Here is a 25,404-nt window from a genome sequence, read left to right as displayed (position 1 = left end):
TCTCTCTCGCACTCAAGGGGCGGCCCGCGCGGGTGCGACAGAGACAGAGCGACGAGAGCGCCGTTGTTCGCAACGAGCGGCCCACAGCCTCAGCCAATTACCGCCATGCCTTCTATACATTTCACGCGCCGAGATGTTATTCGCCATCGCCTTGGACTGGGCCAACTTCTTGCCCTCCTCCGGGCCTCGCCCTTTCTTTCGGCTGCGCGCGGCCGGAGGGGAGGGGAGGGGAGGGGAGGGGGGGAGGGGAAGGGCTGGACGAAGGGGTAGGGCCGAAAAGCCGCTTGTCGCCGCGTGGACCAAGGCCTGCAGACTGATTCCGCACAGCGTTGCGTCGCTCTGTCTCTCTCGCGCACGCAACGCCCCGTGAGTGCGAGAGAGACAGAGCGACCGCCGCCTCAGTCGTCGCCGCACGGCGACTCGCTTTAATTGGGCCTCGGGCCACGAAAAGGCGCGCTCTCTACACTACAAGGGGTGGAGCGACGCGGCGGACTGATTCCGAGAAGCGCTCTGTCTCTCTCGCACTCACGGGGCGTGTGAGAGTGAGACAGAGCGACTCTCGGAGTCGGTCTGCAGTCAAACTGATCTGCCTGTCGCGACAGTGACACCAGACTCCGGCGGGGGTGGGGGGTGGGGGCTCAGCAGACCCACAGTGGGCCAGAAGCCGGTGGAGGCCGCCAAAACTCTAGACGCGTTTTGAGCTCCAGAGTCGCTAAATGGGACTCGAACCGAACGTGTGACCCCACCAATGGATTGCTCTCCGAACGAGGAATCCATTGGTGGGCTCACACGTTCGGTTAGAGTCCCATTTAGCGACTCTGGAGCTCAAAACGCGTCTAGAGTTTTGGCCGCCTCCACCGGCTTCTGGCCCACTGTGAGACCCCCGGAATGTGCGCTAGTTGCTGGAGAACGCTGTGACGCCGTGGAGCAGTCACGTCGAGTGGAGTAGTGTGTGTGAGGAGAAGCGACCGCACTTCACTGCCACCACACTAGAAATCGCAGTGCCAAAAGGAAATCTCTCTTGACGTGCCGACCGGAGCGCCCGCGGAAGGGACGATAGGCAACCCGTTGCACGTGGACGCGCAGGGTTGCCTACCCTGCTCTCCGCAGGCGCTCTCTTCTCCTCGATCCGCGCCTGATTCTGGTCTCCGGTTGGCGCCGCGGTGCGTCGGAGTGAGGCAGTGGAGCAGCATCTGCCGCCGGCCGCGACTGCTCCCACGGCTGACCCAACTTAGCCAGCCGCGCGTAAAGTAATTGGAGCCGATAGTAACCACCGCGACGTCGGCGTGTTTCTGTTGCAGGCGCGGCAGGCGGTCGCAGCGCCCCTGGCGTCGGTGGGCCGGTGAACCCAGTGCCGTGGCCACGGCGGCGACGCCCCGGAGGGCCTCGGCCTCCCCCAGGGACGGCGGTCGACGGCCAGGCCGGGCCAGGCCCCCAGGACCGGGCCGGCCTTGAGGGCGACCACCACCTCTAGGATGACATCCTCAGTGCTGCTCTCCGGCGACGGCGGCTGAGCGTCACCCAGCAGCCATGGCCATGACCATGACCATGACCATGGAGGGCGCCGTGCTGGAGGCCGGCGACGTGGACGCCGTCCTCGGCACGCCGTCGGCGGCCTCGCTCGTCTTCAACCTCACGGCCAACGTCACCGAGATCAACTGCGAGCAGGGCATGCCCGACGTGTTCAGCGGCGCCGGCAGGGTGAGCAACAGTCGAGATCGTAGTGGAGCAGCGTGGGGACCTCTAGGTCGCTGGTTCAAATCCAACCAGAGTGAGAATTTTTTCTTTGTATTTCCTCCAAAATTATGCAGAGACTGGATTGTTAGAACACCAGAGTATTTTCGACGGAAATCGCGACTTCAAAGAAATCCACCACATTTTTATCCCTATCTTTAAAAATTCCGAAAAAAGGAGAGGCAACCATCGATTTGGCCCACCTTTGTACCGCGAACCACGCTGGGAGAAATTGGCGTTAAAAGCCAAAAGGGGCCATGGGGCCAAAAGGACGGATACTGTCTGTGTAGTGCAAACATTAGTGCTTTTTATCGCATTTCATCAATATTGCTTGGGGCGTAACTTACCCAAAAAGGGCCGTCACAGCCACGTAACCTGTCCCAATTTCCTCTGTCTCCTCGGTGATGCGGGGGAATTTCATGATATGTCATTGTGAGGTACGGTCAATGGCACTTACGTAATTTGCACAGTTGCCAGTGTAAGGTATTGAGGTCTGCACAATGAAAATTTTGGTTGTCAGTTGATGGCCATTTCAAGGCTTATTTTCCTTACAAGGGTCATCAACACTGATCACATAGTTGTCACGCCTATGCAATAAGCATAAGCCGTCCTAACGCATGATTCATCGGAAGGCACGGTGAATTTTATCGTAAGCACGTATGTTTTTGTAAGGATCGTAAGGATTTGAGGGTGCATCAGTGGGGGGAAAGGGGAAGTACAGTGGGACAAACGCTGGCGGGCTATAGTGGTGGTGGGCTAAATGAGGTGGATGTAAAAGTAATGGACAAAACACGAGTGGGCATTGCTGTTTCGGGAGAAAGGAATTGGGTGAACCGTCTTGATACCGCAGAGACTGGATTGTTAGAACACGAGTGAGTATGGTTTCGAAGGGGAAACGGGGCGACGCAGGAAACCACCACCACTCTGTCATATTTCCCTACTGCTCTTCAATAAGTGCTGCAGAGAGAGAGAGAGGGAGAGAGAGGAGGGGGGGGGGGACGACGATCGATTTGACGCCTCATTACCCTTATCTAGGCAGAGCCACGCGTGGGGAGTAATTAGGCACGTTAGAGGGAATGCCAAAACGGGGCTAGCAGTGGCGCGAAAAAGACGGGAAAGGGGGGGGGCAGTGTGGAGTGCTTTATTGAGTCGCAGGCGCCTCGCCTTGCCTCCACAGTATTTTGCTAATGGGTCGTACACCCTGAAAAGGATACACCAGAAGAAAGGGGACGGGGCGTCCACAAAACCACGTAACGCCGTGCCAGAGATACGGAAGTTTCTCTCGGGGGTCGTCTCCCCGCGCCTCGGGGTGCTGCGGGGTGAATACACTCGCAAAATTATCTCTACTTAATGAATGGGCGTTCCCCGAGGGGGAGGGGAGAGGGGGGGGGTGGCCAGCACTCAGGTAGTGCCCGGTAGTAAAAAGGATGCCGGAGGGAACAAGTCCACTGACGCTCCGGGCGAGCCGTGAGCGATTCCGGGATCGTAGTCGCAGCTTTAACGACTTGAAATCCCCGCTTGCAAACTTGGATGCGACGCGGCCGCCCGCGGCAGGGGAGCGAGAGAGAGAGAGAGGGAGAGGTCCGACCCGTAATGGCCCCCGCTCTGAGAGCCCTGGTTTTGAGGCGGGTGCGTTGCTTGCGTTGCTTGCAGGTCGTGGTCTACCTCATGTACATCACCGTGTTCTGCGTGGCGCTGGTGGGCAACGGGCTGGTGGTGTACGTGGTGGCGGGGTCGCCGCGCATGCGCTCCACCACCAACTACTGGCTGCTCAACCTGGCCGTGGGGGACATGCTCATGACCCTCGTGTGCGTGCCCTTCTCCTTCGTGTCCACCTTCCTGCTGCAGTACTGGCCCTTCGGCGCCTGGATGTGCCCCGTCGTCAACTACTCGCAGGTAAGCGTCACCCAAAACCTGGAGGCGGTCGAAATTCCGAACGCGTTTTGAGCTCCAGAGCCGCTAAATGGGACTCGAACCGAACGTGTGAGCTCACCAATGGATTCCTCTCCGAACGAGGAATCCATTGGTGGGGTCACACGCTCAGATCGAGTCCTGTTCAGCGACTCTGGAGCTCAAAACGCGTCTGGAGTTTTGGCCGCCGCCGGTCGTCTGGCCCACTGTAACCGGCGTGCCCTGCCCCAGGCCGTGTCCGTGATGGTGTCCGCCTACACGCTGGTGGCCATCTCCGCCGACCGCTACGTGGCCATCCTGCGTCCGCTGCGGCCGCGCCTGTCCACGGGCCAGCTGTGCTGCGTGCTGGCGGTGGTGTGGGCCGGCGCCGCGCTCACCGCCCTGCCGGTGCTGCTGCGCTCCGAGCTGGACCAGCCCAGCCCCGAGTACCGCACCTGCGACCGCGCCGTCTGCGCCGAGCGCTGGGACGAGCCGCGGTTCAAGTACTTCTACAGGTGGGTCGCCTGCTGCTGCCACACTGCAAGCCCACATGTCTGCGGGCCGTTACTAAGAGGCCCTTTAGCTTCCTGCAAAACAGGCCTCGCTTCAAGCAGGCCTCGTAGAAATCAAAATGGTCCTCCTAGCTGGCCTCTTTTGTTCCTACAAAGCCTTGTCTCGTAGAAACAAAACCGCCAAAGATGCCGTATTTTTTCACGGAAACAGTCCAGAAAATGGGAACAGTGCCCACGGTATGCAGCTGAGTCTGGCGTGCAGGCTGGCCCGGGCTGGCCGCACCAACCCTTAACCCTCCGCGAAGGAATGCGGACCTCGTTGTCGGACCCCGGACGGGAGGCCATACTGCCAGTGCATCGGCTCGGCTCTCGCTCGGCGCCCCTACTCATCCACAAGATATCCAATGAGATTCCAGGCGAGGCGAACCTCCACTGCACTGCGTGCGACGCGGATTATCTGCCCCGCTCTGCTCCGCTGGACTCGCTGGAGAATCGCTGGAGAGTCGCTGCAGACACCCCGGAGACTCCCTTGACCCACTGGCAGAGCCGGGGCGTCCTTGGCTCGGACCCACACTGGAAGGGACGGCGCGAGAATCCAAACCCGACGCGTGACAAGCGGTGGAATCCCCTGGGGGCTTCAAAATGCTAAAATCATGTCGCTGGCTGACCTTTTGGCGGTGGCTGTGCCTCTGTGCCGCCCCCGCGCGCAAGGGGGATTATACACTGCGCGGGGGCGGCTGGCAGTGGACTATGCAGCGCTGTGCTCGGGCGGGGGCGGTGCACGCGGGGGCGGTGCAGTCGCGACGTGCGTACGCAAGCGCCGACCCAGCGTGGCGCACAAGCAAAATTGCGAATACAGTATCTACTTACTTTCGGCAAAAACGAGGGAGACAAAGTAAAAACAAAGGAAACTGGAACAAGGCCGCGCTGAAACCAGGCTGGAGCCAAGTGCACCCTGGCCGTCGTGGCCGCCGTGGCCCTCGTGAAGCGGTGTAGTTGATACGGCACTTGACTCGGACTCGGCAGTAAGGGCCAGAGGTTCAAGTCCTCCCACCGCGGACTTTTCTCTTGTGGTTTTTCTTTTGCTGTTCATGCTGGGTAGGTCATCTCTAGGTTGGCTTAAAGTACCTCACCACCGCGCGGAGCGGCGCTGAACGTCGAGCGTGGTCGTCCCTAAGTAAGTCCAGCGGGGCTGCCTGCCATCCGCGGCGGGGCGGGGCGGGGCGGGGCGGGGCGGAGCACGGAACCCCATCGGACAAAATCAACAACGGCCAGATAGACTCCGCTCCGCCACCGCGCGATCTGATATGTGGCCGCCGCGCTCGCTCCCGCGAGGCCGCGCTGGGGCAGCCACACGCACGGGGGGAGGGGGCGGGGGCGGTTGCCCCGGAATGCGAGTGGCTTCTGCAGACTCCAGCACGCCCGCCACCGCCGCAAAGCGGCCAAAGCAGCACACTGATTCCGAGAGTCGGTTTCGCCGCTCTGCTGTCTCTCTCACACTCATGCGGCGTGCCCTATGAGTGCGAGAGAGACAGAGCGACTCTCGGAACGAGTCTGCAGGCAAAGCGGGCCGAGCGCGGCAGAGGGCGTCGGAGCGTTGCGGTGCCGGCTTCAGCCTTCAGCCAGACCGAGGTTCAGCGCCAGGGAAGCCCCAGATCAAGTTTCAGAGGTCAATTCGGCGTGTCTGTGTGCTACAGTGTGCCGCGACGCTGTGTGTGTGCGTGTGAGTGTGTGTCACAAACAAGCAGCCGAATCCGAACCCGAATCCGAATCAGTCGGACACGCGGCGGCGTCACATTGCAGTGGGTCAGCAGGCTATATACTCGGCGGGGCAGGCCTAGCGCTAGGGGCAGGGCAGGGGGAGGGGGAATCTGCGGGGATCCCGATGCCGGCCCGAATTTATGTCGGGTTATTTAGGTTCGGGCGGCGCGGGGCGCAGGCATGGCGCGAGACTTTGGGGTGGCTTTGGGGTGTCGCCCGGCCAGCCCTTCGCTCCACATCTCCAGCGTGGCCGAGGTCGTGGCCTAGGCCCTCTGTGCCACGCCGTGCCATGCCTTGCCGCTTCGTGTCCTCGTTGCAATATGCCGAGGCCTCCGGAGGGCCCAGGGCGCGGCCCGTAGGGCTGCAGGGCCGGGAGCTCGAAGGGCGGGAAGGGCGTGCCAGACACTCCGCCTCTATCTTAAGCAGCGACTCTTGAAGGGCGTGACTTTAATCCTTTCGGATCCCGCACTGGAAATGTGGCTTTTGCCGCACACGGCGTCCTTTGCAGGTCCCTGCCCCGCCCCGCCCCGCCCCGCCCGCCCCGCCCCGCCCCCGCGCCCTGACTTCATACTTTGGGCAGCTCCCTCCAAGGACTCGAGGGGCTGCCCCTTATTGTAGCGAGGACCGGGGAGGACCGGGGAGGACCGCGGGGAGGGATGGAGACCCACACCCACGCGCTGCCAGCAACACTGCGCGCCACGCGGCCACACGCCAGCCCGCCGCGCCGGGGCTGGGCCGGCATGCCTTTTCAATTCACTCGGTGGAGGCGGGGAGCAAAGATAGGGTAAAGAGTGCCGACTTAGAGTGGTGGGGGTGGGGGCGCTCGCTGAGTGGCACACAGTGGAGTGCCCCGCGTCAATGGGACGAACCTATCGAGCTATCGAAATATGGGGGCCATGATTTCTTTCCTTGTGCCGCCGCCGCTGTGCCGGAGACGTCTTGCTTCCGTCCTGCGGCTCCCCCCCCCCCTTTTCTCCAGCTCCTCTTCCCCCTCCCCTCCCCTCCTCCAGCTTCCCCCAGCCAGCCCGCATTGGTATTTTGTCACGACGTTTTTCGACCGCGGCCGTCTCCCGGAGGTGTCGTACCTCACGCCAGCGGCGGCCTGCCCCTGCCAGCCTGTCCCTACACTGGAACCCGCCTCGGCAGGCCGGCTGTCAGCGCCACACACGGACACCAAAACTTCCACCGAAAATCAACTCTGCATTCCTCTGTGCAGTTTTGAAATAAATGCAAGATTCGTGCTGTTGCGCGTACAAAATTTGTACCAATAAATTTGCACATGTATAGAAATTCGGTGAGGACAACGTGCAAAATGCTACAGGCCACTCTGGTGTTTCGGAAGCGTGTCCGGTACTTCCATGTGTGAAAAATCGGTCGCGATCCGATAAACGACCGTCGGGTTGGTGTTGTCAGCAGCCTGGCCTGGGCCTGCCCCCAAGCACGGCAGCAGGCCGCACGGCAGCACGGTGAGGCCCTGGCGGGGCGCTGGCGGGGCCCCCGTGGGGGCCGATCCCTCCTCGAAGACAACGAGGCCACGTTCCATAACCAATTCGCAGCCAGCAACGCCTCCGGCCGTTTTTCTCCCATCTTTTTTTTTCGCCTTCCTTGCAGCAAGCGTCGTCAGGGGAAAAGAAAGCACAGGGATGCCCTCCGCGCCTCCGCGTCACCAGCGCCGTGACGTCACTGCAGATTCGCGGAGTTCGCCGTGCACCCGAACGCGCACACTAGCAAAACACACGCACTCACAGTGCGCACACTGTCACGCAGAACACACAACACAGCCGAGCGATTCGGAAGATCGCTTTGTCGCCGTCTCTCTCGCACACCTACGGAGAGCCCCACGAGTGCGAGAGAGACAGAGCGAGAATCGAGTAGAGACGGAAGGAAGCGCGCGGCTTTGAAGACGAAAGGGAGAGGGGGGGGAAATATAGAGCAGATTGTGGTTCCGGTGCGACGTTAATGCGGGCAGACCGGCCCGTGATCCATAATGCACGTCGAATAATACAATCTCGATTCGTCCCGCCCCGCCAGAGGTCCCGGTGCCGTTCCGCCGCCCGTCGCTCTGTCTCCCTCGCGGCCCCACGGGCCGCCCCATGAGTGCGAGACAGACAGAGCCTCTGGCACAACGGGCACCATGGTCCTCCGGTAGCTCAGTGGATAAGAGCACCTCGTGGGAAGCGGCAGGTCTGGGGTTCGGGACCGGTAGTACGTATGTACTAATTTTTCGGCGACCAATTGCTTGGGGAGGTATATCCAGAGAAGATTGGGTACTAGCGCAGGCAATGCGGGTGCCATGGCGTCGCGGTGGCTCAGTGGTGAAGAGCTTGATGTGGGAAGCGGCAGGTCCCGGGTTCGAGACCGCTCAAAGTACAATTTTTTTGGCGACCAATTGCTTGGGGAGGTATATCCAGAGAAGATTGGGTACCAGCGCAGGCAGGGCGGGTACCATGGCGTCCCGGTGGCTCAGTGGTTAAGAGCATGGTGTGGGAAGCGGCAGGTCCCGGGTTCGGGACCGGTAGTATACACAATTTTTTCGGCGACCGATTGCTTGGGGAGGTATATCCAGAGAAGATTGGGTACCAGCGCAGGCCGGGCGGGTGCCACGGCGTCCCGGTGGCTCAGTGGTTAAGAGCATGATGTGGGAAGCGGCAGGTCTGGGGTTCGGGACCGGTAGTATACACAATTTTTTCGGCGACCGATTGCTTGGGGGGGTATATCCAGAGAAGATTCAGTACCAGCGCAGGCAGGGCGGGTGCCATGGCGTCCCGGTGGCTCAGTGGTTAAGAGCACGGTGTGGGAAGCGGCAGGTCTCGGGTTCGAGACCGCTCACAGTACAATTTTTTCGGGACCAGATTTCTCGAACGGCAGCTCAAGAGGAGTTGCGACATCGCCGCTGACAAGCTGGTTCGGTGGCTGAGCGGTCAGGGTAGAGGAGTTGACTAGACTCGGCACTCGGGGTCGCGGGTTCAAATACCCAATGTGACCCCTCTGAGGTAAGGCCTCTGAATCTGGACTCTCACTGTACCACAGAAACCGCGCGCACTTCGGGTGGGCCAGCCCAATACGAACTCCACTAATCTGTCGAATTGCGCGGCAGGGAAGCGTCGGATGAAGGCCCGGTTCCCATAAGAACACCGAAGCTGATCGGCGGGTCTCCTTGAGACTTTCGTATTGCCACTTTTTGCCGCCGATTTTTTTCCATGAAACGCACTGCGTCCTGCCGGTCCCTCCTTGGCGACGCCACCGAGTCCACCATTCTCGCAGTACGTGTCCGTATCCGTCACGCAGGACGCGGGCGTGGGCGATACAGCGCCCGCCCCGCCCCGCCCCGGTGACGGAACGCCCCCAGGAGAACACCCTCGGCCAAGCAATGCGTCGCGTCGCGAGGTCAGCCCGCTCTATCTCACTGGCGCAGATTAGACTCTCTGCAAGGCAAAGCGCAGGGTCCTGCACGGTCGCCGTTTTTTAACCAATTCCGTCCTCTCTGTTGCAGCATGCTGCTGATGGCGCTGCAGTACTTGGTGCCGCTGCTGGTGCTCATGTTCACGTACACCAGGATCGCCCTGGTGGTGTGGGGCAAGCGGACGCCCGGCGAGGCGCACAACATCCGCGACCAGCGCATGGCCGTGGCCAAGAGAAAGGTGAGTCAGTGCCCAGACGTCTTACCCAAGGAGGAAACAACTCAAAAATTTTGTGTACACTTTCCAAATATTGTCAAAGAATTTTTAAATTGTTTAATATTATTCAAACTTTGCAAAATTACTGAATTTTTTCAAAAATTTTCATCAGTTTACAAATTTTTGTAATTTTTATTCAATTTCAAAATTATTATTTTTTTGAGATTTTTGTGTAATTTTCTAGAAGTTTTAGCTTTGACATGTCAAATTCGGGCCTTTTGGGGGAGTAAGGGTCATACTTCATAGCCAAATATTGAAAGCACCCGCCCACACCGCACTCGTCCAGACGCTGGGTAATCTCATCTGGGTGGCGTACTCTCAGGGGGCCTGGGGCAGCCAGTGCGACCGGCTCGGCCGCCGCACTGGTCGGGCGGCGCTCTGGGGCTCTCCGGCTTTCCGCTTCGCTCCAGCTCCAGCGGCTCCAGCTTCGTTCCAGCTCATTGCGGTGCCGCGCTTCTTTGGCTGGAATTGACCGCGCCTCGTTAGTTTCCAAAAATAAGTGAACTCGGTGTGACCGCTAAAGCGCCGCGGGGTGCGTCCCTCTCGGCTTCGCTCGGCCAGTACAACGAATCGGCACTCATTTCGTAAAACCGAACCGACTGCTCTGGAGGTGATCGCTCCCAAAGCGGGTCAGGGAGGCTTTTTTTTGTCTTTCCATTCGCCCTTTCTGTCTCGCTCCCCATTCTACCCAGCGAGTGCGACAAAGACAACGAGACAATGAATCGTGTCCCTCGAGGGTGTTTGATGCCCCCCCTGGAGATCGAGTTCCGATTCACTGAATTTTCCCCTCCCCTTTCCCCACCTTTATTGCCCCGCGATCCCTTCGGAATGAAAGAAAAGGGAAGAAAAGAGAAATAACATTGGGTTGTCGGTTCTAAACTGATTGCGCCTAATTCGGCGAGACCTTCGGGGCCACTGGGTTGCTACAGGCAAAATAGGCGTGCAGCCCCCCGGCCTAACCCCCCCCCCCCCCCCCCTCTACACCCCGCCCCGACACCACGCCTCGCCACGGACGGTCCTTGGACCCGTTCAACTCCTAAACGAGCGAATCTCTTGGGGGTGAGGTCCACACTGGAGGCCAGGGCACGGCGGGGGCGGGGCGAGGAGGTGGCCGGGGGGTTTCGGGTTTAAGATTGTCAAGGTTAAGGACGGGGGTAACAAGGCGCGGGAGAATCGCTTCGGATGAACTGGCGGCAACACACGGACGGCCGCCAATGTTCAGCGCGGTCCCGAAAGGAAAACTCATCCGGCTCCAACGGCCGGAGCCGGAGCGAGGACCCACACTGCTAGCGCCGTGGTGCCGTGGTGGCGTGGTGGCTCCAATAACCACGGGTCGTGATGGCACCACCACGGGGCGGACAGAACGTTCCCTCATCCTCACCACGGGCCTACACTGTGCCAGCGTCTATCTAAAAACCTGAGCCACCATTAAATTTTCACCTACCACACCGCTAATCAAAACAAAAACCCCGTTGCAATTTGGTTTTAAGCAGGTTCAACACCGTTTTGATTTTTTTTCGTCTCGTCGACCATGGCAGACACGTCGCCACCTATCAAAGCGCCACCCAGCTCTTTGTTGCTGCTCCTGCTTTTTGTTGTTGTTGTTGTTGTTGTTGTTGTTGTTGATTTTACGAGCCGCCGACACATCTCGCCTCCGCGTGCGTCGATTGGTTATTTGGCCCCACGGCCGGCCCGGGCCGCCCTCGGAGATGATCAGAAAACAGTGTGGCGATGGCGGCGCGCTGCGATCATCACCGCCATCCCGGACGAGCACGCCGTCGTGGAGGCCGCCGTCGTGGAGGCCGCCGTCGTGGAGGCCGCCGTCGTGTTCTTATTTGTTTCCAGCGGATCCCTTGCTGCCTTTGCGTGCCCAGGAACGTGTGTGCAATAAATGAACCAAAGGGGAAAGCACGCCACGCCACGCCACTGCAAGGCACGGCACGCATGTCCCCCAAAGAGCCAGACGAAAGCAGTTGCTATCAGCAACCCGGCCGGGGAGTTTCAATGCGAAGCACGGCTCGACTACAGGGACCTTCCTCTCCTTATCCACGCCCCCTTCCCCTTTCCTCCAGTGTCCTCGCCCGCACACGCAGCGAGAGCGAGAGAGAGCGCCTGCCACGACGTCAACACCGTGCCGCTGGACTCGGCCGTGGAGCGGATTGCCTACCCGGCCCTTCACAGGCGCTCCGCCCCGGCCACCCGCCTCCACCACCACTAGCAAAAGCCTCCAATAATGTTTTCGCTTCTATCTATCTGTCTGTCGCCAAGGTCAAGGGCGACGCGTGGCTCCATTTGAATGGTCGCGGTTTTCACGGCCCGGCGATCGTCGGCGAGGTTCCGCTCTTTCGTTTTCGCCGGATCCACTCCGCCACTGTTGCGCGACGCGCGGCCCTTCGCGCGGGCCTGTGGGGACACGGCGCCCCTGGCAACCCTGCATGCTGATCCCCGGAGTTCCCTCTCGTCGCTCTGTCTCTCTCGCACCCGCGATGGACGCCCCACGAGTGACAAGGCACGAAACGACTTTCGGAATCAGTGTGCTTTCAGTGTTTCGCTCCGCTTTGAGGTCTTTGAGGTCCGCGCTGAATTCTCGGCGCGACCATGCCGGCCATGTCCCGTTGTTGTCCGCCACACCCTTTGATTTGCAGTACCCGCAGCGGCAGCGCGGCAGCGGTTTTGTTGTCCAACTCGCTGCTACCCTCGCCCTGGCCTCCCTGGCCGTCCCATTTCCACGCCCCTCCCCAGTGGCACCTCATATCCTCTCTATCCCTCGACCCTTTCGCTGCAGGCTGTGCGCGCGGGGGCCTCGGGCTGTCTCTCTCGCACCCGTGCGTGTCACGCCCATTGCGTTAGGGGGAGAGAGAGAGACGCGTCAGCCCCCGCTGTCCTGCGAGGAGTGTCGGGCAGTGCGGTCGGCGGGACTGCATACCATTACAGAAAACGACACAAGAGCCGCCGCAGCACATTTCACATTTTGCAGCCACAGTCACACTGGGAAATCTGAAGCGTATAGTTTTGCAGGCTCTAAACGGCGCACTCGTGTTTTTTGTTGCAGATGATCAAGATGATGGTGACGGTGGTACTCGTGTTCACCATTTGCTGGCTGCCGCTCAACACGCTGCTCGTAAGTACTCTGCTCTGATTAGAATCGGCGGGCCCTTCGAAATGATCCTGCGGCAGTTCGTTCGCAAAGTGTGGTGGGCCGAGTGCGAGAAGGGCGTCTCCGAGGTCACCTTGGCCCGTCCCCATTGGCTGGCCGGCCGGGTCCTCGGCAGGGTCTTCGTCCGGTCGCGGCGCCCTCGCCCGGATAAGAATGAAGTGTAACCAATCGGCGGCCGAGTGCCGCCGAGCGTTATTCGGAACACGGAGCGTGACCTTTCCGGAGAGGGGACCTGATTTTTACCAGCGGGGCGCTGGATTCCACAGTGGTAGGCCCGCCGATGCGCCCACCGCGCTGTGGTGCCCGCCCGGCTCGCTCTGTCTCTCTCGCTCTCGTGGGGCGTGCGGGGGGCGCGAGAGAGACAGAGCGACAAGCATTGTGAGACTGGGAGGGTCGGGGGTGCGGTTTCGCTGTGTCTTGACAATGCGCCTTGCCTGCCCTAGGTGACGTGGGACAACGACCAGACCGTGGGCACGTGGTCGCTCATCCCCTACGTGTACCTGGCCTGCCACTGGCTGGCCATGTCGCACTGCTGCGCCAACCCGCTCATCTACTGCTGGATGAACTCCCGCTTCCGCCAGGGCTTCCGGCAGGCGCTGGCCCGCCTGTGCTGCGGCCGGTGCGGCGCGCTGGGCATGGGCATGGGCCCCATGGGGCTGCACGGCGCCCCCGGCTGCGGCGGCACGCTCTCCATGGCCAGGGGCAACACCATGACGTCGTACGTGTCCGTGCGCAGGCACAAGTCCCAGGCCGCCATCCCCCTGGTGCGCACCGCCCTGAGCAACGGCCACCAGCAGCAGCAGCAGCAGCAACAGCAGGACAACGGCAACGGCAAGCTCATCAGCAACGGCTACCGCGACCAGCAGTTCTAGGCGGCGCTCTCGGAATCTCAGGCGGCTCCCCTCCCCGTCGGGCGCGTGGGTCATTCCCCCAACCCTCTCGTCGCCTCGTCCTCGCCGAGTGTCAGTGCTGTCGGGGACTAGCCTCCCCGCAGGCCGTCCTGGAGGCGAGCGAACTATCGGACTGTGCGGGCTCCAAGGCCACGCCGAGCGGGAAGGCCCGGGTTCGAAACCCGTCGGTGTGAGTCATTCACCTCTAGTGCAATATTGAAGACAGAGAGGCGATCCATTGACCTGAACACGGCTTGTGAAGCTTGGCTTGCCTTAAGACAGACGAAAGCCATTTCCCCAGGCCTGGGTGTCTGTCTCTTTCCATTTCTCTTTTTTCATTCTGTTCTCTGTGAATTAAAACTAAGCTAGATAGAAACAAGACATAAAGTTTTACACATAGTTCTTTATAAATAATATGTTAAGAAAGATGCTCCCATGAAATATCTGCTTGAGTGTCATTTCATTGATTCATTAAAGGAGTCATATCTCATGGTTGTTAATAAAGATTATGCGAACATCGAAAATACTGTTATGAACATGGATGTTTTATGTAGGAAGGTATTTTTAAATTGGAAAAAAAAAATTATTGCATGGTTTTGAGAGCTTTTGGTGTCCTTATTTTGTTTAAAGATATCTCTTCATTTGAAGATGAATATTACTACATTTATGCATAAGTTTGTAGATTAATCTCGTGTGGACAAAAAAACAAGCTTCTCTCTTTTCTTATTTTGAATGTAGCTTTAAAGTAGCAACACCGACACCCTTGCCCTTGAAAGCAAAATCTTTAACAAAGAGGTAGAGTATTAGTGTGGTACTCCATATAGAGCTAGAGTTAGTAGTGTAGTTGTGATGGTGAATCTTTAATAGTTGGAGTCTCACTTGGGCTTTTCTTGAAATAAAAATAGTCCATGTATGTAAATTGTTAAATGTAGTTATTTATTGATATTCTATGTACTAGTTTCCATTATAATAAGTTCTGCTGACACTTGGATGTGAATCGCTTTTTATTTGTTTAAGACTTAAAGTTTAGACTTATGTAATTAGCATAGAATTGAAACAAATCACTCACTTTGATGCCTCAAGATAACGCTGTTTTGTAGCTACACAGAAAGCTTAGAATTTAAAACCACATATTAAGGTGACATCATTAAGGTGGTCATCATTTTTCGGTACATACAGAAGATCAGTCAATGCATACATGACAAATAGGGCAGGAACCATGACAAATGTTTAATTGTACCGAGCAATTAATTGTACTTCAAAATGAAGTCTAAGCTCTAGAAGAATTTGAAGACACTATAATGAGACTCTTTTTAAAGTATGTGTATTAAAGGTTTTTCTTTGTTGCTTTTCACCAAAGTTCAGAGTAAAATAAGACTGTGATATTGGACAAAATAGTGTATTGTTACAGTAAGTGATATGAGCAACATAAATCATTTTAGTGTGTTTATTTTGATGTAATTTCTAGGCTACCAATCTACATAGCCGAGCCATAGCCTCGATCAAAACTTACCCACTGTCTGCATAATTAAATAATTGATAAACAATAGAAGAAAACCCCCAATTGTCGTATTTGATAATTGTTTCTGTTCTACCTACAGTAACCGATAACCATAAACTCAAACCACGTGTCATGGCAATACAGGCATTCCAAGCTGTTACAGTTAAACATCAATTACATTTGATCCTGGACCTCACACAGCATATTAACTTTTGGCACTTGAGTTTTAAGGGCATGCATAAAGAAAGACAATGATGCTTGATAAACTCTGTTTCCTTCACACTCCTTATAAAAACATGAGTGTGGCCTTGGCTGTGGCTTAGTCAATACTATGTTACTAAAATACTATGATGGCATCATTTCCAAATAAAAAATATTTGCTCTGCATCGTGTGGCAGGTAGAAGTAAATTAATTAATAAAACTTTCTCTGAGAGTTCCCCATCCTCCTTCTTCATTGGCATGATTAGTTCAGAGAGAAATACAGAGGAATAAGACTCTGTTAATTTAAAAAAAACCAAGCATTACAAACAAAATACCTAAGGTTTCAATACAACAATGGTAACGCGACTACCTAGTGTTAACATCAACAACCACAAAAACACTTGCATTTTATTTTGCAAATTACTTTAATTAGAATCAGTCAGAAATGAATAAAATACATGGGTTTGAGAAATCACTAATTAGTATTATGGCATAAGCAATGTGCTAAAAATGTATCATCAAGTTCCAGAGTAATAACATTGTAGGAGTTTCAATGACCTGCCAGCAACACCAGCAACTCACTAAAAATCAATCGGGACATAAAACCATAAAACACATAATGAATGATTATCACAGGTTTTGCACAGGTTCACTGAGTACATACTGCTTTGTATTATAAAGTACTCAAATAATTTATGCGCTACAGTATGCCACTTGGCAAAAGAATCAGCAAACTGATCTATTAAATGTAAAACAATGATTCAGCGCAGAAAGTTCTATCATAATTACAATGATGCGATGATGAATGGATGACAAATGAGTCATGGCAAAATCAATCATCAGACTGACAATAAAAACATTTAATGATGATTACACTAAATGAAAATATACAATGGTAAAAATGTTTGAAAAGTCCAAAGGTGTAGTAGTAAACATAAAGCATATCACACCAATGAATCCAATCATAAATGCGCTAGAATACCACCAGAATTCTGAGTGAGTTAGACATTTTACTACTGAATTAATGAATAAAATATTCTTCAAGGAACTAAAAGTGACTTTGTTACAATGAATTGTGACAATCTCTGAAACTTCTAAAATGAATGACACCACACAGAAAAAGAGCACTACAGAGATACACATTAACTACAATGGCAAACAGGAAGTTGTTAACCTACTTTTAAAATGAGTGGTATCACATGAGTAGGTACAAATTATGACACAACTACACAATCAAAAGGTGAGCTTTAACACTCAATGTCATCGCATATTTAAAATACCACCACTGTATATGCTATAGCCCAAATTAAATACTCTGTTGCTGACAAAGAGAAGGCTGGGGCGATTGAGGAGGGGGAGTTGCTTGAAGCTGCTGTTGCTGCTGGATTTGTGTGGATACCAGCACCTTTGTTGCTTTTGCAATATCATAGGCAGTTGACCGAACTTGCTGCAAAAATATACTTCGATCTGTTCCCATACTATTTTGAAGACCAGCACAGTCAGCCTGGAGGCGGGCTGTGTTATTTATGAGAGCTCTGAGAGAAGATCGAATGGCTTCATCACTTGGGGTCTGCATTCAACAAAATCAAAGCTGTTAGTACAGATGTGTGGAATTTATTAAAAATTATTCTTTGAAAAAAATAAATGTTTGCAATGATACCTTTGGAAATATAGCTGTAAGTTCGGCAACGGCTACCCTTATGCGCTCTGCACAAGGCACAAACGTGTCTCTATTCAGGACAGGTGAACTTTGCTCTTGCATAGATACCCATAGCTCCTGAATGCGTTTGGTCACCTGATCAGTTCTACGCATGACCTCCTCAGGCAGAGGCATGGGAACCATTGAGTTCTGGAAAACCTAATAATGCAGGAAAGCAAAGATTTATTTGAAATCATTAAAAGTTGAAAAAGAAGACAAAAATTGTTATACACAGCTTTTACCTGATTCTTTGCGTTTCCCCAAGGGGAAGATCGTAATCCTTCTCTGGGCTCATACATGGATGAGGGGCGCTGGACATGTGCGGATTGAAGACCGGGCTCCGCTTCATGACCGTTGGGAAGAGGATTGCTCCTCATTCGGCGCAGCTCTGAGTTCTCAGCTTCCAACTTTTGAACCTGATGGAAGTCAATGTCAAGAAATAAATGCAAAAAGACAGTAAAAGCGTAAAGGCAAAGAAGTTATATGTGAAAATTGAAAGTTACCACAGTCTGCATCTTTTGGAGCTCCATTTTAAGTTCATTTATGCAAGCGTTAGCACAGTTCAGTTCATGGCGAAGTTCTTGTTCTGTAGAAGGTCTAGGAGAATCTGAGTTCTGTCATTGCAAAAGAAAATGGAATGAAAAAGTGCTCACTGCAACATCGCTGTACTGTTGTTTAAAGAAAAAATCATGTAATGATGTAATATACACACTAGACATTACCTTTTCGGGACTGATAGTATTTCCTGACGCGTCACCAGATTGTGGAGGAATAAACTTCCCGGCATCCTTTAAAGAGTTACAATAAAAAAAAATAATTTAAAATACATTTTTAACCTAGGAAGTAAAGAAACACATATGAAAAGAATATTAAAATACATACAGCTACTTTTAAGCATTTTGCTAATTGCTCAGCGGTTACATAATCTTCATCAGATGCTACACTATCATACAATGGATCATCATCTGAAAGCTCTGAATGGTGCTTAACATTAACATCACCATACTGATTTGGTGCTGATGCTACAGAAAAATAAAATGAAGCAAAACAAAACCAATGAAGAAAAAGCTGTGCCAATGAGAGTACCATTAAATGAAGTCAAGGCTACATTCTTACCAAACATCTGCCTCCTTCTTGCATCAGAGAGGATGTCAATAATAAGAGCAGCAAATTCACTGGAGCTGAACCGTGCTAACTTCTGCCTGCCCTGATTTCTAGTGGCTGATAGTTCAGGATTAACCGGTAGGAATGGAACTGAAGCATTTTCCAGCGCAACAGGGCCACACAACCATGCTGAATGAGAAGGGAATTGGAGGAAATGACTGTTTGTATGTTATATTTACTAGAAAGAAAATTATCAACTCACCAGCTTCAGTTTCACGGCGGTCAACTTCATCGTAAACATCAGTGGCCAATTCCTCAAAAAGTTGATTAGGAAGCTGCTGAAGTTTCATCCTTGTTTCCTGAGAAATTTCTGCGACCTCACCACAGTTAGACTTTTCTGGAAGGATTAGGTGTTGGCCTTTTCTATGTTCTGGTTTCCGGCCGTAGACGAAATAGGACAAACGGTCTGTCACTTCATACAGACACTCAATTATGCGTTCTGCCAACTCCATGTGACCCGCACACCTGAAATTGAAAGCCCCAAATGTAATGGTACAGTATTTGAAAAGATTACCAATGACTTCAGAAACCTAGATGCTGCAAACAATACTAAACATTTTTTTTAAATTTTAAAATAAAGACTTACCTGGCAAAATAAGCTGGTGTGCGTCCATGTTGGTCCTCCTCGTTGGGATTGGCCCCGTACACCAAGAGCAACTCCACTTGCAAAGCTTGTCCAGCTTGAGCAGCAACATGTAGAGGAGTTGTACGCTTTTCCTACATACATATTTATGTTTAATTGCAATGAAATGGGGATTGTAAAATATGAGAGTAATCATATGGGCCTTACGGGATGGAAGAAGTTGGCATCGGCTCCTTGTGATAAAAGTCTCAAACTTGTTTCCAAATTATTCGTTCTAACACTGGAGTGCAACTGCTGACTGAGATCAGCATCATCTGATGAGATTTCTTCCTTGGAAGGGCGGAACACAAATGACAACGATTGATGTTTAGATCGAATGAAGTCAGCTTTGGTGGTGCTGGAACAAAACACATACAATAAATACCAAAATAGAGTAAATTGTGACATAAATCACATGAGTATTATTCATTTGGTGGAATTAAATCATGTACTCACTGAAGCGGGTCTTGAGGTTGTGGTTTACGCCGACCTCCCTTTGAATTAGCTGGGTCTAATAATGTATGCTCCCAGATACTGTTAGCTCCGCTACCGTTGAGTGTCCGCACCATCTAAAAACAGAAAAATTGATTGATTTGACTTTAGCAAAACACCTATTTACGCCTTATACGAGCAAGGTATAAAAGACAAACCAGTAATTGTGATGGGCTCCAGTTGCCTTTCTTCAGAGACTTCACATGAGAGACATGTCGTCCCAGGCTTCTGTGGATACTGCAGCATTCGTCACATAAAAATATGCAGCGGTTCACAGATGCCCACCCAGGTTCTACAGAAACATAGATTAAATCGTCAAGTAAATTCATATAACAAACAGCACCATAATAGAAAGATGTGGGAATTAGGGGTCACAGGTATTTATATTAATTTGAGAGATCAGGCCATGTAGGGTTGCATAAATGATTTCTCAGTACTAAAGTAAAACACTAGAAATAGTTCCAGTGATGAAAACAAACTAGGGTGTGTACCTATGAGGAGGATTAAGGATTAGCTATGAAAGCAAAGGAAGCCTCTTACCCAAAGCCCCGCAGTCGCCACATACATCTGCGACACTCCTCAGCTTGCCCTTGGACATGTTTAAGGACGTTCAAGCTATCAGACCATCTAGAGTAAATGGGAAGATCTAGTTCATTTCATCGTTCTAATAAGGTGGTAATTTGATTGACGAGACACAGAGGTTAAGTATGTCTGCTAGTTGCAATCAAACACCTCAAAGGCAGTGTGTCATGTTGTTGATGTTGTTGTTGTTGGTTCAAAGGGGTCCGAAGTATGAAAAACACTGCGGTCAGATGAGTGTTGTTTTCGGTTGAAATCATGGCGTCAACCTACGGCTCCACTGCAACTGTAAGTTAATGCTCCTTTATCTCACGGATTGAAGCTTTCCCTTGCACGACTCAAGAAAAGAAATACCCTAACGGAAAGGGCCGTTGCGAAGTCATCATTTGTGGCTCGATGTTTCTACTGTCAACATAGACCTTGCTAACCTAACCACTCACATTTCGTTGCATTTGACAAGATAGACACGATGATTTATGTTTTGTCCACTTCCCATACAGATATTCCGGTATTTTTTATCCCGTTTCTGGCCCATTCACCCTCCCCTCTGGTATAGAAGACTACTTCCATACCCGGTAATACCTCCTCCTGTCCTTATATGTTCTCCGCCCTTCATCTACTCCTGGCACCGACTTGTCCCCTGTACAATCTCTAATTATTTTCCAGCCGCATCACCTTAATTTATTTTTCAGGATCACCTCTTGGTGTACAGCTTTATTAAGAGCCACTTTCTTGTTTCAGTCCCGCATTCAACTGGCTCTTCAAAATCCACTGCAGTATAGATGTGAAGAAATCACAAGGATTATAGACGAACTTGGCACCAAAGAACTTCAAAATGCCCTGCCTCTTCTCCTGGCGGACTTGTTTGGAGTTTCTCATCAGGGTTCCAGTAACATCACTAGTTCCACCGTTGGAGGCTGGGGCCTTCGAACTAGGACTCTTCTTCAACCCAATGAATTCACTGACTACAATGTTTTGTATCAGTTTCTACATCCACAAGGGCCATTGTTCAGACTCTTGTACAAGCTGCTTCAAGACTGTCATCTCAAGTATGAATTCCCTCTTCACTGGTTGCCGGTAATTGTCAAAATTGTCAGAAATTGCGTATGTCATGCGTTGAAGTAATATTGACTGACCATTATTATCTCCTTGTTTTACTTTATTTTGCAGGCTCGAATCAAGCATTTGATTTTGAGAGGAATGGTGCCACCATTTTATTTAGATAAATTGCAGTTTGACCCTCAAACAAAAACTCCAACAAGCCTTGCTCTCAGTATCCTTTGATCGACACACAACTTTTCCTGCACTGTACTCCTAAAATACTGCATTTTGTTTGGGTTATCCTTAATTTTAGTTCAGATTCTTTTGAACTCTACATCTTTCACTTTGCTTATCATCTTGTGAACCCAGAGTTACAAAGATTGCACATGAATGCCTGGCTTCACTCAGAATCTCTATACTTAAACATGACGGAGGCTTATCTGAGTGAACTGTTGCCTTGTGATCGTTCTACAGTGCTCCCTTCAGTCCCTTTCAATTTTGGAGTTCTTCAAAGTTATAGTGCTTCCTTTGGGCCTTATGGCACTTTGCAGCGAATGCCTAACTTTCAGTCATCTAGGTGGGGAATCGTCTGTTCAGGTTTGCTTTATTGGTGGTTTAATAAATTTGGCAGTGCTTTAAAATTTAATTTTTACCTTTCCTTTAGATCAACACATACTCCCCAGTTGTTGAGACAGTCAGTGATTCAGCAAGGTAGCAGTACTGGATCCTTACATTCATCGCCTGCTACTGCTGTTACAAGCACAAGGACAGAAATATGGCGCAGTGAGACTGTAGCACAAGTATTTGTTGACTTCTGGCTAAGTCATGGAGAAGGTGAAGTTGGACCAGTCTTCAGTGCAAGTGGATCTCCTCAAAGAGTAAGATATTTCTTTCTTTTATTTTTAATTTTTTAAGATGGAAGGAAAAGATGGTACAGATTTTTCAGTGAACTGACAGTTTGCATTCAATGACAAGCATTTAAGACTAAGTCCATATTCCATTTGCAACTACTATGCTATTTTGTGCCTGCACATGTTTTTCCCCATAGCTCCTGTTGTATCCTAGACTGGCCACACATGATCTCAAATTTGAATCACCCTGCAAAACAGAGTAAATCGTTGCAAGATTCATAAACAAAATAAAATGGGACATGTGATGCCAGTCTCAGTGCGTGTAGTGTTGATTGCATGTGTTTCAGCTATATCCTGTAGATTACAACATGTCTCATCATTATTTTCAAACGGAGGAACTTCGAGTTTTTAAGTTACCTCTAAAATACCCAGTAAGTTGGCCTACCAGTCTCAGAAACACGCCTCTAAGTTTCAATCTGAAAATGGCTTGGTGTGGCTTATACATGCTCTTTTTTTGTAACCTTAAGTTTTGTGTAGCTTTCTCACAGCACTTTCTGGCAAATTATTTATTTAAACTTTATAATATAAATGTATATTTGGTCTTTATTTTTGTTAACAGCTTTTTGTCTTACCATGTTTCTCCTTCATTATAACAGACTGAGGTACAATTTTATCTCCTCCCTTCTCCTAAACTTATTGCCTAAGTAAATAACCTGCAGAGAAGTTTAGCATCAAACCCTATCCATGTGTTTCTTACAATTATATTGCGTATGCGATTTCTCTAATGTATGTGGTGGTCGTAATTAGAATTAATGTTTTCAGGTTTCAGCATTCCTTACATTCCCCCGACCCTTGCTTTTCCTTCACCAGCACACCTCCTACCCCGTCCCTTTTCCACACCCCCATGTGAGATACTGAATACTTAATATGTACCTATAGTGCATTGTGCCCTGTTGTCTACCTTGTACTTGTGGCATTCTTATGCTTTGGAAGTTTGACTAGAAGTGACAGCTTGCATATTAACCCAAAAATATGCATCTTTAACTGAAATTGCTATTTGACATCTTATTCCCATATTTACTGGAGAATCATTTTCATTTTGCAGGAATTACTTCCCAGTGGAGAACATATTCGAGTTGTCCGTAACTTAATAAAGCACTTGCACTACTTTTCAAACAGTGTCATAGGAGATCAAAGTGCTATGGATGAGTTAAGAAGGTAATCTACATTTCAAGTAACTAAAATTTAATTTTATCTGTTTTTCAGTGTTTTTTCTAAAAACAAAAATCTTTGTTTATTTCTGTTTAGGATTATTGGTCCATCAAGTCAAGCAAAAATATATGGATTTTTGAGGCGAACAATTCACCACTGGCCACTTGATAGTTCATTCCGGTTTATCTTAGAAACCTGGCTCAGTTACATCCAGCCTTGGAGATACACAGATCATCGTTACCAGAAAAAGTAAATAAGTCACCTTCTTTCTCTCTTGACAAAATGGAATACTCGTAGAGAATGTTGTTGTACTGTTTTCCATTTTTGGACCATGTTGTGAATTTAATTGCCATTTCATTCTAGCTTAGCTGCTGGGAGGAGTTCTGCAGCGGAAGCAGAGGAATTGGAATCACGAAATGGAAGAAACGGCTATGAAAGACGTGATGTTGATCGAAGGTGGTTACCATTCATCGCTGAAAACTTACTTAGCTACACAGTAATCTTTCAAGAAATGATACCCCGCTTCGCACGTCTTGATCTCTCCACTCCAAAGAATGCCAACATGCTATTCAGAGTCTCTAAAGTATGCTCCCACTTTTGTGCTAACTTCTAAAGATGAAAGTTGCTGAAAACTAATGCTATTGTTCGTATGCAGGTTTTCTCCCAACCCCAGCTGGCAGAATTGTTGCAGGAAGTTGAGAGCTGTTTGGATGATTTGTTGGGTACTGTTAATCACCAGAAGAGGTCAGCATTTCCTACAGATTCACTTCACCCAAGTTCAGATCAAAGATCTTGCTTAGCCGCCCACCAAGCCACTAAATGGAGTGCTATTGTGCGACAGCAAATCCAAGATCTTGAGTCACCTGGGTTTCAGTATAAGCCGATGTTTGGTGTGGAAGTGCGATCTCAGGTACTGTTTCTTTGAATTCAAGTTGTACTGTTGTTTGCTATGAGTTCAAACATTGTTGTTTTTTTGCTTCAGGTTGTTGGTCTGATGATGATTGTGCACCAAGCACAAGGATCTGCAGTAGCTACCCAAAAGGCACTGGAGGAGGAAGCAGCTTTGCGCTCCCGATCTAGATCTTTCCTCTCTGCCATAAAAGACATTTTTCTCCTATCTGATACCGGATCAAGTGACGAGTATTCACCCGAAGAACGTCTTAAAGTCTTAACTTACCTTAATACAGCAATCGCCCAGTTTTCAGAAATTTTCAAGGTTTGTACTATTCCAATTTTTTTCTGTGATAATGTAGTATGAGTATAAACTAAAGTATAAACATATTTTCAGGTCAGTGGAAATGAACTCTCTATAAATAGTTTCTCAATGAGTAATCAGTCAGACAATCACGCCACCTCGGATGTCACTGATTATGGCACTCCAACTACCAGTAGATCAGTTACATTTAGGGGCACTCAAAATCAGGTAAGTCAGTGCAGTTTTGTTATGTATTTATCATGATGATTTTTTTTTATGTCTTTACAATGGATGTGTTTTTTTAGCAGATGAGCATCTCATCTTTAGCTGGAGAGGCTTTAAATTCAACGCCACAGCAGTGGAGGCAACGAAGTTTAAACATTCAGTACGATGGTGACCCAGATGTCCTACCAATTCGAAGTGATGAAAGTGAATTCCTTGTAAGATTACTGCATCAAGTAGCATCTAGATTAAATGAAATGGTGAGATTTCCTCTCATTTTACTTATGAAATTTGTTTTATATAAATAGTAAAATAGTTTCTCATATATGAGTGATTTTTGTTGCAGTACTGCAGTGAAATGGCCCGCCTCTATCATAGTGATGGTGTCTGGGGTCGGGTGGCTCGCCAACTGTTATCAGCCCCCATGACTGTGTGGCGGTATGATAAGAGATCGCCTGGAAGCTTTTCTCCGAGAGTCGGATCATCTCTCCCTCCCCGCCTTAGTTTGCGGCCTCTTGCTCGCCACCGAAACCTAGCTATGCTTGCTGTTCTGTATATTGTGGCATTGATCTGTAGAGCCCCTCCCCTTCTGGTGTTGTTTTCAGCAATCATATTCTGGGCTGTCTTAATTACAGTGAGAGCATTGATTGAACCTCTGAACTCAGCAAGGCCTCCACCATCTAGATTTAATAATGATAGGCTAAATGACAGTCTTGCAGATCAATCATTTTGAGCCGAACTTAATTGTTGACTGGAATTTTGTCCTAATCTTCGAAAACAATGCACTGTAGCATGTAACTTTTCCTTTTTAATATATTACTCATCATAGAGAAAGACATTTTTATATCAATTTTCAGTTGCAACATTGGAGCATTCCTAACGTGTAAAAAATTAAGACTGTTTATCATTGTGTATAGACTCTTATCCTAATAATTTATGTATATTTCTGTAACAATTTATAGTGTGATGTCTATCAATAAATTTTGTTCTAATATTATTACTT

General features: G+C 50.4%; 3 protein-coding genes and 1 long non-coding RNA gene across 6 annotated transcripts in view; 3 read left to right on the top strand and 1 right to left on the bottom strand.

The window, feature by feature from the left end:
• The window catches only part of LOC117652083, a 52,320-nt gene extending 50,938 nt beyond the window's left edge, over positions 1-1,382 (top strand). The window contains exon 3 of the long non-coding RNA XR_004588139.1: positions 1,302-1,382. This is a non-coding gene — a long non-coding RNA (uncharacterized LOC117652083). The remainder of the gene's footprint in view (positions 1-1,301) is intronic.
• On the top strand, positions 1,381-14,543 carry LOC117652082 (RYamide receptor-like). The gene is made up of 6 exons (XM_034396742.1): positions 1,381-1,701; positions 3,388-3,630; positions 3,877-4,139; positions 9,391-9,538; positions 12,627-12,695; positions 13,175-14,543. Exons 1-6 carry the CDS (start codon positions 1,531-1,533, stop codon positions 13,601-13,603), a joined length of 1,323 nt encoding a protein of 440 aa, XP_034252633.1. The 5' UTR covers positions 1,381-1,530; the 3' UTR covers positions 13,604-14,543.
• Positions 14,544-15,054: 511 nt separating this feature from the next.
• Positions 15,055-20,034, bottom strand: LOC117652081 (ARF GTPase-activating protein GIT2). Its single transcript, XM_034396741.1, has 13 exons — positions 19,842-20,034; positions 19,460-19,593; positions 19,266-19,378; positions 18,978-19,167; positions 18,774-18,904; positions 18,390-18,652; positions 18,140-18,316; positions 17,906-18,045; positions 17,746-17,811; positions 17,527-17,637; positions 17,266-17,439; positions 16,985-17,182; positions 15,055-16,894 (listed from the first exon to the last, which is right to left on the bottom strand). Exons 1-13 carry the CDS (start codon positions 19,897-19,899, stop codon positions 16,631-16,633), a joined length of 2,019 nt encoding a protein of 672 aa, XP_034252632.1. The 5' UTR covers positions 19,900-20,034; the 3' UTR covers positions 15,055-16,630.
• LOC117652079 (sphingomyelin phosphodiesterase 4) lies at positions 20,030-25,401 on the top strand. Of its 3 annotated transcripts, none has more exons than XM_034396738.1 (14): positions 20,030-20,168; positions 20,622-20,957; positions 21,051-21,153; positions 21,240-21,498; positions 21,586-21,799; positions 22,120-22,203; positions 22,878-22,990; positions 23,081-23,233; positions 23,348-23,567; positions 23,640-23,894; positions 23,967-24,200; positions 24,273-24,407; positions 24,485-24,661; positions 24,748-25,401. In XM_034396738.1, exons 1-14 carry the CDS (start codon positions 20,139-20,141, stop codon positions 25,132-25,134), a joined length of 2,700 nt encoding a protein of 899 aa, XP_034252629.1. In that variant the 5' UTR covers positions 20,030-20,138; the 3' UTR covers positions 25,135-25,401. The 3 variants fall into 3 exon arrangements, with proteins under 3 accessions (XP_034252629.1, XP_034252630.1, XP_034252631.1); XM_034396739.1 differs by having other exon boundaries at positions 24,488-24,661; positions 24,748-25,134; XM_034396740.1 differs by lacking the exon at positions 22,120-22,203.
• Positions 25,402-25,404: the final 3 nt, after the last annotated feature.

This window comes from Thrips palmi, unplaced genomic scaffold (genome assembly GCF_012932325.1).
Source record: "Thrips palmi isolate BJ-2018 unplaced genomic scaffold, TpBJ-2018v1 HiC_scaffold_6, whole genome shotgun sequence".
NCBI lineage: Eukaryota > Metazoa > Arthropoda > Insecta > Thysanoptera > Thripidae > Thrips > Thrips palmi.
Note: the sequence above shows the minus strand (reverse complement) of the source record. Positions and strands in the feature narration are given on the sequence as shown.

Bases quoted from the DNA above. Each gene is read 5' to 3' on its own strand.
- LOC117652081 (XM_034396741.1), bottom strand. From the start codon at position 19,899: ATGTCCAAGGGCAAGCTGAGGAGTGTCGCAGATGTATGTGGCGACTGC. The intron at 18,046-18,139 runs GTAAGAATGTAG...ATTTTTCTGTAG, and splicing joins AAGAAGGAGGCAGATGTTTG to CATCAGCACCAAATCAGTAT. The intron at 17,638-17,745 runs GTAATGTCTAGT...TTGCAATGACAG, and splicing joins ATACTATCAGTCCCGAAAAG to AACTCAGATTCTCCTAGACC.
- LOC117652079 (XM_034396738.1), top strand. From the start codon at position 20,139: ATGGCGTCAACCTACGGCTCCACTGCAACT. The intron at 20,169-20,621 runs GTAAGTTAATGC...TTCTTGTTTCAG, and splicing joins CCTACGGCTCCACTGCAACT to TCCCGCATTCAACTGGCTCT. The intron at 21,800-22,119 runs GTAAGATATTTC...CATGTGTTTCAG, and splicing joins CAAGTGGATCTCCTCAAAGA to CTATATCCTGTAGATTACAA.
- LOC117652082 (XM_034396742.1), top strand. From the start codon at position 1,531: ATGGCCATGACCATGACCATGACCATGGAGGGCGCCGTGCTGGAGGCC. The intron at 4,140-9,390 runs GTGGGTCGCCTG...TCTCTGTTGCAG, and splicing joins CGGTTCAAGTACTTCTACAG to CATGCTGCTGATGGCGCTGC. The intron at 12,696-13,174 runs GTAAGTACTCTG...TGCCTGCCCTAG, and splicing joins TGCCGCTCAACACGCTGCTC to GTGACGTGGGACAACGACCA.